Consider the following 13,074-nt stretch of genomic DNA (forward strand, 5'->3'; position numbering starts at 1 on the left):
TAACAAGTAACTGGCTTTAATCCCTCAAAGTGATGGCGTTACAGATAAGTACCTCACTAGTATCAGAGGTGTCTTGAATTTCAGGAATACACAAAAGTGTTAGCTGGAAAGAAAAACAAAAGAGAAAAATCTCATCCGCATGGCTAGTGTCATTTGCTGAAGAGGTAAAAAGCTTGAGCAGCACAAAGAGCAGGTCTTTGAAAAATGAACTGCAAATAAAAGTGACAGTCAGGTAATGAAGAGGTAATTCTTCAATATAGTGGTGCCTGGTTACTTTTGGTTATGTTTTAATATCTTTCATAACTGGTTGTCCTATGGGTATATTGGACTTGATATTATGCTAACTAGGAAGATGGGAAGTTTAAGACCAATAATGTGAAAAGTACAGATTAAGCATAAATTTGTTCCATGTTCTAAAAACGATCATATGCAGTGCATAACATAAGCATATCTTCGTAAATTCCTGTACATCTAACAAAAGGACTGGGAATCACCAACATATCCAGGAAAACCTATTTTTGAGAGATAGTTCACATAAGATCTAATAACTTTATTATCACATTTATTCATTTAGAGCACATAGGGTAATTGCTCCCAATAATTGAGATTTTTCTCTCCCATCTGAAATCTTGTTAGGTTGGCTGCCCTCCCCCAGTCCCCCGCATCTGAATTTTTTACCCCATAGACTTACATGCCAACCAGCGTGTGACTAATCCCTGCAGATGGACATTTATGCCTATCAAATATCCCATCTTGTTCTACATACTCCAACTTTTCATAATAGTAAGTTTAAATTGTATTCACATAAACTAATCACATGCACTAGTTTGAAGACACTTAAGACTGAACCATGATAAGCTGAATTAAATGCAGCCTAAAAACGGCATAAACCAGGGGATGATGGCTTTGTGTGTGTATGGAGGCAGGACAATCATTAATTGACACATTGCATTTACTTAAGAAATTGGTTTTAGCAGAAACACCAAATGGAATATTGTATAAGGGTTTATCCAATCAAGCTGCATGACTTTTGATCAAAGTGGGCCTGTCCTATGAGAGAGAAGGAATCTGTGTCTATTCAAATTTTCTTGACTATAATATTTCAGTGGTTATTCTAGCTGAGATGGGAGAACTGTAGATTTCCTCTAACTGCTGTAGTAATTCTAAGGCTGAGCAATATATTCTATGACTATTCCTATTTTCTTCCAATGTTACTTATGTCAGGAGGACCAATATAATTCTATATTGGTCCTTCTGACAAAATTATTAATTCACAGCATTAAAATAATCATGAGATAGAATTTTAAATATTTTGGTCCTCCTGACATAAGTAACATTGGAAGAAAATAGGAATAGTCATAAAATATATTGCTCAGCCTTAGAATTACTACAGCATCTTTTGGTAGAAAAAGCTGTTACTTCTTCAGGAAAAATTCCCAATTGAAACCAAAGGGTTTGTTTGTTTTTCATTACAAGATGAATTTTCTTCAAGATCATTATATCAAATAGCTAAATTTCCATTTCTTGCCTTCTCTGATTCTATTAAATATCTTTTCATTTGCCTGCTCAACAAATGCTATTTTAAAAAAAACCAGAATATTAAATGAAAAGGCATATCCAGTTATCGCTTTGAAATAGAAAAGGATAGAAGGGATTTCCAAGGTTAGCAGACATAAGAAACAACTTTAGGACACCTAAAAAGCCACTTCCACAATGGAAGATTGATGAAGCTTGAATCTCCCTATGAGCCACAATATATTTCGTGCAAGTTGTCAGAGAAAAATCTAAAATTGTGATCAAGACTGAGCCCCTTCATGCTGATATTCTGGAAGAATAACTATTATTATAATGAGCAGCACTTACATTGGTGGGGAAAGAATACTCTGTATTCCTTTTCTCTTCTTTTAAACAGAATCTTCTCAGATGCCCATGTACCAAGTTCTTCAATTAAAAAACCAATAATGATCTTTCTCAATGTCTGAATAGCTAGTAAGACTATGACTTGGAAGATCATTTCTTCCATCTTGAAAAGAATTGAATAAATAATGCTGAGAGTTTGGGACTTTCTCCCAAACTCTCAGCACTGTTACTTTCTCCAGATACTAGTGTCAGTTTTGATCCAAGAAAATATAACCAGCTATTTTATGTAGAACTCCTTGCTAAAGTTTTAACAATAATAGTCCCAAATAATTCCCTCAAGCACTGTCAGTTCCTGTAATTTGCAATCAATGAGCATAACTGTACAATTAGGAAATAATTATTTAAAAAATCAGAATTTTTCATAGAGTATGTTTTAGGAATTCAAACCTATCTATTTAAACAGACATAATAAAAAACTGATTAATAATTTACTTCTTTTAAGTTATTTTATAAAAATAAATCTAAGCATGGACAGTCTACAGATAATTTACTAGAGTCAAGTATTGAGATGTTTCACTATATGTATAGGAAAAGTCTGATGTTTCTTTGTCACGAGTATACTTCACATTTCAATGCCTTACAAGTCCTGCTATGTTGTCCCTTTGTGGTGGTGATGGGTGTTTTGGCAGAAATGAGCAAAGAATGCTGGAGTACATTTATTTATTAATTATGTATTTATTTATTGAATTTATATTGCCTCCTATTCACTCATGGCAACTCAAGCCGGCTTACAGAATATAAAACCACATTTAAAACAATAAAAACTAACAAAAAGAATCAAATAAATTAATATAGTACAATATAACACAATCACCCCTCCCCCACTTCCCATCTCCCGCCTCAGTGACAGCAGATCATACGAGCCATTTAATGGGTTCCATCCTGATCTGGGTTCCCCAGGCCCACTGGCAGAACCAGGTCTTCAGCGCCTTCTGGAAGAGTATTAGAGTGAGAGCCATTCTAATCTCTGGGAGAATGATGTTCCAGAGAGAGGGAGCAATCATGGAGAAGGCCCTTCTTCTGGGTCCCACCAGGTGTATCTCCCTCGGGGATGTGACCCGCAATATTCCCTGCCTCCCCGCTCTGATGGGTCAGGTAGATGTGACTGGCAAGAGACGGTTCCTCAGATAACCTAGTCCCAAGCCACGAAGGGCTTTAAAGGTGACAACCAACCAGCACCTTGAATTGCACACGGAAGCAAATCAGCAACTAATGTAGCTCCCGCAGGAAAGGTGATACATGTGCACAGCGGGGTCTGCACAAAACCATGCGGGCCATTACATTTTGCACCAACTGGCGCTTCTGAATGTTCTTCAAGGGCAGCCCCATGTAGAGTGTGTTGCAATAGTCAAGATGGGAAGTGACTAGGGCATGAGTGACTGTGAGTAGGGAATGTTGCTCCAGGAAAGGGCATAACTGGAGCACAACCCGCATTTGCCAAGAGTATATAATCACAGCAAGGATCCTGATGCCGGGTGTATTAGGCAATGTGATACTGTAAGGAAGATGTTGAGGGTAAACCACCCCTTTAGTGACAAAAGCAATAGCATCATTTTATTCTGCATTTGAGGTTATGGTAAACCGCTCCTTTTTTACCAAATAATCACATGGACACACATTGTGATAGACGATATAATCCTGGATGATGAGCCATTTACGTTGGATGCTACTATACTGAAGCAGACTGAGAATATTTTACAGTACTAGTGGAGTTTACAACAGGACTAGATTAAAGCCCTTGGGACATCAAGTTGCTGAGGAAAAGAAAATGTAAAGGTGAAAAGGTAGAAATAGTGGGAGCATGTAATGTAAAAAACATGAACACAGGAAACTCAATACAGTGAAAGATGAAATGAAACAAACATACTGTAGCTGTCGAACATCTTCAGCATCAACAAATTGAAAGGGACTAAAATCTGACCATATTCTTTGCTACTCATGACTCAGATACAAAACTATCTTTCTTGGCAAGATTTTTCAGTAGTGGTTTGTCAGCCTTCCTAAGGCTGAGAGAAAGTGATTGGCCAAATGCCACACAGCAGATTTTGTGCCCAAGGCAGGACTAAAACTCAGCCTCCCAGGTCCTAAGCTGGTTCTTGTAGTGTTTAGATGGTATTTCTTTCTTCTATACTTCAAGTATTGGAAGATGAAGACAAACCAGTACTGTGGTTATTACCAAGGCAAAAGGCTAGCAAAAGTGATGGGATCTTTGCAGAAATATCATAAACAACAGAAAAATCTATAAAGATTCTATAATCAAACTATTCCAATAAATCTGAAGAACGATACAATGGTCGACAGAGTGGAAGATGTTGATCTGCGTACTATTACCACATAAAGGAGCCTGAACAGTGTGTGCAGACTGTCATATGACATCCTTAATTCTATATGTGAGCAAAATAATGCTTAGGATCATCCAGCAGAGATACTAGATGGCTTTAGGAAAGGCTGAAAAACAAGAGACTTTATTGCTGATGAATGCGATTCAATAAAGAATGAATTGAAAAAGCTAAAAGAATTCCAAAGAAGTCAGTATTTGCTTATAAAAAGGCCTTCAATTGTGTTGATGTCAAGCTGTGGAATGTAGTTAGAAAAATGGGAATTCCAGAACATCTCATTGTCCTCATGCAAAATCTATACACAGCTTCGGAATCCTGTCTGGACTAAACATGATGAAACAAACAGTCTATGGTTTAGTAAAGAACTGAAACAAAATTGTGAATGTTCCCTTATCTATTCAACATTTATGCTGTGTGTGTGTGTTTGTGTGTGTGTGTGAATGAATATATATGAAAACTATTTAGCATTTAGATTAGCATCGTTTTAAAATTGGAGGAAGCATAATTAATAACCTAAGCTATTCCAATGATACGGATTTAATAGCTGAAAATGAAAATGATATGCAAGCTTTAATAATGAAAGCTATGAATGAAGAGCATAGTGAAAAAATGGATTAAGATTAAATATAAAAAACAAGCAATTGCCAGTGAAGATACTGAACTGATCTCCTGTCTTTGGATTGACTGCTACAATGAACCAGCAATCAACTTTGTTTTTTACATTGTAAGCCATTCAGTCACCTCAAACCATAAGATGGGCAGCATGTACATTTAATATTATTATTATTATTAGTGAGTGCCTTATACCTTCCTTGACTGAATTTGTCAGCTGTATGGTCCTCCCCATTTATTTATTTATTCTTTTCTACACTGAGGTATGCATTGTTCCTGGGTTTTCAAAGTTGTTGCTTTAAACAGGTTCCATGTACTTCAAGGAAATTGGGCCTTGCTAATCCACCCCCCCCCCAGCTTCCTTTTAATCAGTTTCCTCTGTATCTTGCCTTCTCATAGTAGTAAAGAAACAAAATTATGTACTGTATTTTTCAGAGTATAAGACGCACCTTTTTTCCTCAAAAAAGAGGCTGAAAATCTGGGTGCATCTTATACACCGAATACATCATTTTTTGCCTTCCGAAGCCCCGCCCCTTCAAAATGGCCGTGCATACCCTTATAGAGGCTTTCAGAGAGCTCCTGGGGGCTGGGGAGGGATAGAAATGAGCAAAAAATGGGCCGTTTTTTTGCCCCCCTAGCCCCCAGCAGCACTCTATAAGCCTCCATAAGGCTATGCAAACAATTTTTTTGACAAAAAGCGGGCCCGTTTTTGCGAAAAACGGGTTGATTTTTGCCCCCCCCCCCGGAGCACTCTGCAAGCCCCCCCAAGGCTATTCATGCCTTTTTTTGGAAAAAAAATGGGCCCATTTTCATGAAAAACAGGCCATTTTTGGGAGGTTTGCAGAGTGCAAAAACTTTTTTTTCCCTTTTGGAAAGTTCTTTAACTGGTTGATGAGAATTACATTGATCAAGTGCTGTGCCTGCAGAAACACCTACCTATCTACTGTATTTCTCTATTTCTCTCTCTCTCCCTCTACCTACCTACCTACACACATACACTCTCCCTACCTACCTACTGTATTTCTCTCTTTCTCTCTATCCCTTTATCCATCTACCTACCTACCTACTCTCTCTCCCTTCCTACTATATTTCTCTCTCTCTCTCTCCATCTACCTACCTACCTACCTACACTCTCTCTCCCTACCTACTGTATTTCTCTATTTCTCTCTCTCTCTATCCCTTTATGTACCTACCTACCTACCTGCCTGATCTCTCCCTACCTATCTACTGTATTTCTCTCTCTTTCTATTTCTCTCTCTCTCCTCTACTTACCTACCTACTTTCTCTCTCTCTATCCCTTTATCTACCTACCTACCTATCTCTTTCTCTCTACCTACCTACTGTATTTCTCTCTCTTTCTCTCCCTCTCCATCGCTCTATCTACCTACCTACTTTTTAAAAAATTTGCTTCTCCAAAACCTTGGTGCGTCTTATACTCCAGTGCATCCTATATTCTGAAAAATACGGTAACAAATCTGTAAATATAATAAAATCCATTTTGATAACAGTTTGATTCTCCTGGTGTGCAAGAATAGCCTGTTTTCCGTATCTGTGAAAGGCATTTTATTTCATTTGAAAGTTCCATGGAGTTACTGTCCATAATAATAGCAAAAGCCCCACAAATGCTCAGTGCTCTATTAGGCTCTGCATGCTTGTCTTTAATTTTGCAGATAAAACAGAATTAATGCTATAGTCAAGTGAAAGAGAAAAAGGCAAATGAGAAAACACTTAAATAATGGCTGGCCATCAATGAATAAAAAGGAAGCCTGCAACCACAGGAGACTAAATGCATTTCAAATGGCTATAGCCGCTATAGTGTGTGACCATGACTTTTTGCGGATTACAGTGTAGGATAGACATGATGCATATTTGCAAAATTTGATGGGTTTTGGGATTTGTTATTTATTATAAGGAAACATTTGGAAATAAAAACGAAGTTAATTAATTAGTTGTATGCTTCCACCCAATTACTTGCTTTTAGACTTGAATTCTAGCAAGATTTTTGGCTTTACTTCATTATAACTATGATTTAATTGGTTTGGTGCTGCAGTGCATAACCAGTATCAAAACTTGGACCAGAGCATCAGTTATCTATCTATGCCTACTAGTTACTTGTACAGTGCATCAAAGGCATAGAGCTGCAAATCAAGGTCATTTTTAAAAAAAAGAGTGTCAAATATGAAGCCCAAAGCTAAGCCAACCGATTATTTTAAAAAACCGTCTCTACCCAAATTTTGGAGTTTAAAAAAAAACAACCTAATATAATTTCACTTTCTGTGCTAAAGGGCAAATTCAACTATAAATTGCATCATGAATGTGATTTCCTTTGTGAGTCAAGAGCAGATTGGATATTGGACATCTTCTTTTATATTGCTCCTTTTGTCAGGAGCAATGTTTGTATGGGATTTATTTCATGTCTACTGCTGCTATTATTACTATACCATCCTAGGTACTCAGAAAATTGACTTCTTTTAATGGATAAGCACCCTAATATCATTTATAAGAGGGTAAATATATTCAGTGTTTTGGTATATTTTAAATGAACTTTTGTTATAAAAGATATTTTATAATAATGTATATAATAAATATATCACAACTACGTAAAAATGCATGAAAACTGCCCTTGGACCGTAATAAAGAGATATTCGAGTTTTCAAAAATAAGAGCAAAGAATGCTTTTAATGAAGATATTTCCATATCTGTGAAAACTTTATGGAATACAGTTTATCATTGTTACTTTCTTTTATTCAAGAGTTACAATTGTTTAGAATTGCGTATCTATTTCAAACTAACAACTTTTCAACTTTCAATCCACTCTATAAACAAAGAGGTAATTTATTTCAGGTATTTATTTACAAGATTATTATTCAATACAACAAGATCCCTGATTCTAATTATCACTAGATTTTGTGACAGTATGGATGGTAACTGTACCCCTTCCATTTATAGTTGGGGGAAAAATCAGAGTTTGATAGCAAAATCTGTAGCTCATATTAACTGTCATTATCAATGTCTTTCTTTTATGCTACAGTGGTTTTGGCAACATTAAAATAGCATTTATTCACATATTCAACTGTTTGATGATGATACACATTTTGTTAAATATATTTTTCATTCACTTGCCCTCTCTAGTGTACATAAAAAGAAATAAGAAATAAAAAACATGCAGATATTGGGCAAACAGGTCAGATATTTTCAGATGTTCTGGAGATGGTAAATATGGAGGGTCTAAGGACCAAAGGAAAATTAAATGACTATACTTATACATTTATTTGCATTGTTCCTGAAAGTGTAATGGACTGTAATAATAAAGTCTCTCCATGATGGACAGATGGATGTTTCTGAGATGTTGTGTGAATATCTGATTCTTTTTAATGTATTATAATAATAATAATACTTATTGCTCTTTATGAGGAGATGCATCTGGAAGCACACACACACACACAAAATTCTGTGCAGTCTCCAATGTTTCCTTTCATGACAATTCAAAATAAATAGGCTAAGTTTGTAAGGTAGTTATGTGTTTGTACAGAACCTAAGCTGCATATAGGGTGATTCATTAATATCTCACCTGAAACACTGGCTAATAATAGGTGAGAATAATGATTCCATCAGAATATTTGTGATATTATTCCTCAAATTTAGATCAATACATACACTACATTTTCTAATAGTATCCTCTGTATAAAGTAAATATCCTTGCACTTTTAAAAAGTTATTTCTTATGATTGTGTAATATCAGGACAAATGAAGATATACTACTTGCATTTTATAATTTCATAAAATGTCTGGGATCATAAGAGCATCTTTTCAACAGGATTGTTTGGTTAAGTATTGCAATAAGGCTATATTATATTTATAACAAGTGTAAAAGTAATTAAAAATAACTGGATATAAGTCCTTCATTTTGCAGAACTTTTTTCAAATATGGCAGTTCCAAAATATGAAGTGGCTTAGAGACAGTCTTTCACTTAGGAAATAAGGACCTAGATTTTTAGTAGTTGTGATGTTCCCTAACAAGAAAAGTTTGTTCAGGGATACTGCCCATAGAACAACTGTCAAGTCCTATCTCAATACATATAGGCATAACTTTTCTGAAATGACAACTTGGCAATTCAAGTAACACAGATACCTACCACTTGTTTAGGAACCAGGAAGATACAAATCTACTTCTATTGTCTGTATAAGGTCATTACAATCCTGAGGGAGGAAAATATGCATAAAACTCCTGCAGAAATAATAAACCTAGGATGAGCAGTTTTTGCATAAGATACTTAGCCATTATTAATCGATCCATTTTCTGGGCTTCTGCATGAATTAAAATAACCGCCCAGGCTAGGTTCTCACAATATGCCATACTAGGTATAACTATCCTCGCCTACCAGCTCATTAGCAGAACCAGGCCTGCCTCCAACTAAGTCTATCTTTACGAGAAACATATGCTGGCCCTGGGGAGAAAAGAGTCTTTTTCTATCCTGAACTCCACGCGGAGCCAGTTCAGGCGTTTAATGCATTACCGAAGACCGGTCTTTGGAGGGCCGGGCGCACTCATGTGACCGCTCCGGCAGGCGGGCAGAAACAGCCGCCCCGAAGAGCGACGGCCTACCCGGGCCCGGCAAGCAGCCACAGCAGCAGCGTTTCCGCTGTTGATTTTGTGGCTGCCGGGCCCGGCTGAGAGAGATCGTCCCTCCATGGGGAGGCCCAGCAGCCCTCCGCAGGCCGAGATCCGATCTCCGCTGTGGGCGTTGCCGGAGGAACTGCTGCTGCTGATCTGCTCGTACCTGGACGCGAGGGCCTTGGGCCGCCTGGGCCAGACCTGTCGCCGCTTTTTCCGTTTCACTAGCCGTGATGTGGTGTGGAGGCGCCTCGCCCGTGTCTGCCTCAACGCAGGCTTCAGCGCGCTGGGCGCCGACCTGTAAGCGTCTAAGCTGGGGGAAGGCTGGTTGGGAAAAACAGGGCGTGCGGCCTAGCTCGTTACTAAGGAGCGGACTCTGAAATCAAAGTCCACCCGCTCAATAAGGGAGGAGGGCTGTGCTTGAAGCGGCGTAGTCGCGGGGCGGAAGGATGCTGCTTAAAGCCCTGGCTTTGCTTTGTGCAGGTGGGCGGTCTCAGGTCCGGGTCGGGTCGGGTCCCGTGCTGGCTATGAAGGAGCTTTGAATTCAGTTGCTCAAAAGGGAAACTTTCCGTTTTACGTTCCCTGGAACATACTAGCCAACTATGTTGGATACGAGATTGCTGGTGACTTTTCTAACGCCGGGTTGTTTTTTTTTTTTTTTGATACTTGCCCCGCCCCGAGTTCGAATTAGAACCATCGTTAAAGCAAATCCGAGTTTACTGATTTCAGGACAAGCTTAGCTGGCTCACTTTAGAGTTGATCCGTGGCAGTTTAGTTTGAGGGGCTACCCTGTTTTTACATACCTTTAAAAAGATGGGGATAGGACTTTCCACTTTTCCCCAGTTCATTTTTGAGTGAGGCTGGGGTTTGCTTTTTTAAAAACCTAAAAACATTGTTTTAGGAATTTTGTTACAGTGTTCATAGATTTTTCCAATCAGAATAATTTTGGGCTGCCCGTTGGTTCTTTATAGTTAAAGCCCAACTTTATAGTTAAAGCATTGGCTTAGAAGCCGTGCACAAGGTATTTGAACCAATAGTTGTGTTAATTCTGAAGCCTCAAAATGCTTTTAATTGTGTTAGAATGTGAGTTTCGATCGATTTGCGGGGTTATATGAATTTCTAGAGGTTTTTAGATTGTAAAGTGAATGAAACTTCTAAATCTGCATTTGTTTCAACATGTCTTAGTCCATTGATAACAAGTATAGATAGTAATAGCAGTGGAGGTGTTTTCTGACCTTCAGTGTGACAATCACAGATAAAGCATTTCTGAATTATGTTAATCTAGAAAGGGGAAAAAAATGGAATCTTTTGCCATTGCCTGCTTTCTAGGGCTGAACAAGAGCAGTTGCCCCAAAGTAACCCAACTGACTTATTGCCTAAGGGTTAGAACTCACCGCTCTATCCTCACACTTAACCACCACACCAAATTGGCTCTTTGTTATTAGATTAATAGTATTATTAAATGCTTCATGAAGTAGCTGGATGCTAAAACTACTAATAACAGTCTAATAAATTAACTATAGAACAAGTTTATCAGTAATAGCATTAAAGAGAAATTGTAATTAGTATTGGAGGAACCATAATTTTCTGATAGAAGATGCAGAAGGTCCAGGTTTAATCCTTAACCATTCAGTTTAGGATCTGAGTGTAGGGATTGTTCAGGAGTGGGAAAAACCCTGGGATGGGGACGGGGCCTGCAGTAGGCCTTCTAGAGCAGTGGTTCTCAACCTGTGGGTCGGGACCGCTTTGGGGGTCGAACGACCCTTTCACAGGGGTCGCCTAAGACCATCAGAAAACACATATTTTCAAAAAAATATGGAAAACATAAAATAATGTTATGGTTGGGGGTCACCACAACATGAGGAACTGTATTAAAGGGTCGCGGCATTAAGAAGGTTGAGACCCACTATTCTAGAGCCTCCTTCATCCCTGAGGCACCACCTGCTCCCCTTAATGATCCATGCGTTTGCTTAACAGTCGAATCAGGTGTAGCATGCAGTGTGGAATTGTTAAGCGAGGCTATCTTGCTTAATGGCCATTGCCATTTGTGTTCGTAATGTGGAGGCTAAATAACGGTCGTAAGTTGAGGACTGGCTGTATATACATTTTTGAAAGTATATTCACAGTTTCTATTTGATTTATTATATCGCACCTCATGGTCCAAAGAAAAGCAATCTAGTTTGCTTTTAGGCTTTAACAAATTCAGTTTCTCACTTTTTGCTACTTCTTATATCTCCTCTTATTTGGTGCCCACTATATATGTTGCAACTACATTAGGAAATCTGAGAATTCTAATATTATCAGTTGCAAATAGACATATTATTTAATGTATAATGTAATGTAGTTTTTTTAAATTCGCATACTTATGAATGTAGTCATTGTGATCTGTAAGCTCATGTTTTTTTGTTTCACAAACATGTCATGGTTATATACTTAACTGTAGTTAAAACAAACTTAGGTTTAACTTCATGTTTAACCTAGGTTATCTGTTTAACCTCATGTCCTAGGTTTAGTTTAGCCAAGTCTTAATCAGTTTCATTTGTTTCAGGCTGTATTCTTATTCATTGAAATGGGAATTAGAGTTGATCATAATAGATTGTCAGAGAATTATACATTATTATTAAAATGCTCAAGTGTCCTGGCAAAATCTTTAGCGTACAAATAGCCAATTTGTATTTAACAATAGCCATTACATTTTTCTATTGAAAATGCACAATGCCAATTAAAAATTATATGACACTTAGAATTATATGCCCGTTAGAATGACAGCATAAGTGATAGATAAGGAGAGTGCCTACTTGTTTCCCATAGGGTTAGCATGAAGTCTTAGGGTATTGTAGACAATATAGTATATTCAGATATTGACTTATCCCTATAAGCATTCTAATGAAGTAAATATAGACTTGTTTATTGGGTTAATGGTACCAATGTATAATGGAGATAATGTTATCTACGGTAATATAATAGAAGCTTATATGTTTCAGCCTTATCCTTAAATGGGTTTTAACTTTTAAATTCACATGCATTCTTAGAGAGAAGTGTATGGCCATTCATACCATGAATATATGACATATACTGAAATAGACTACTATGTCAGTCACTATTTTCCTCCCAATACCTGTTTTCGTCAGGGGTATCATTATACTTTGTCAACAATGAAAAACAGGCAAGGGCTTTTGACTACACAGGTAGTCCTCAGTGACTTTTTGTTCAGCAACCATTCGAAGTTACAACAGTGCTCAACAAGAAGACTTATGGCCGGTCCTTGAAGTTGTGACTGTCGCAGTGTCCCATAGTCACAGGATCATGATTGGGGCACTTGGCAACCAGCACACAGTTACAATGGTCACAGCTTCCCACAGTCACATTATCACTGCTTGTGATCTTCACTGCCAGCTTCCAATAAGTCAACTCAATGAGGAAACCAGCCACCACCTGATGATGTGCTTAATGACTGCCCATGATTCCTTAACAACCAGAACCTGAACTGTTATTGTATACTGAAGATTGCATTTGATTTCGTTGTACAAGGTGCAATGACAATAAATTAAACTAAACTAAACTAATAGTTTTTGTCCGGTTACAGTT

At 37.7% G+C, this 13,074-nt stretch overlaps 1 protein-coding gene across 1 annotated transcript in view; it reads left to right on the plus strand.

Moving 5' to 3' along the window:
• The first annotated feature begins 9,341 nt into the window (after window positions 1-9,341).
• FBXW4 (F-box and WD repeat domain containing 4) overlaps window positions 9,342-13,074 on the plus strand; it is a 78,788-nt gene continuing 75,055 nt past the window's right edge. The window contains exon 1 of the mRNA XM_081953514.1: window positions 9,342-9,786. Within this exon, the coding sequence (XP_081809640.1) occupies window positions 9,563-9,786 (224 nt within the window). The 5' untranslated portion in view covers window positions 9,342-9,562. The remainder of the gene's footprint in view (window positions 9,787-13,074) is intronic.

This window comes from Natrix helvetica (genome assembly GCF_964273705.1).
Source record: "Natrix helvetica genome assembly, chromosome: 5".
NCBI lineage: Eukaryota > Metazoa > Chordata > Lepidosauria > Squamata > Natricidae > Natrix > Natrix helvetica.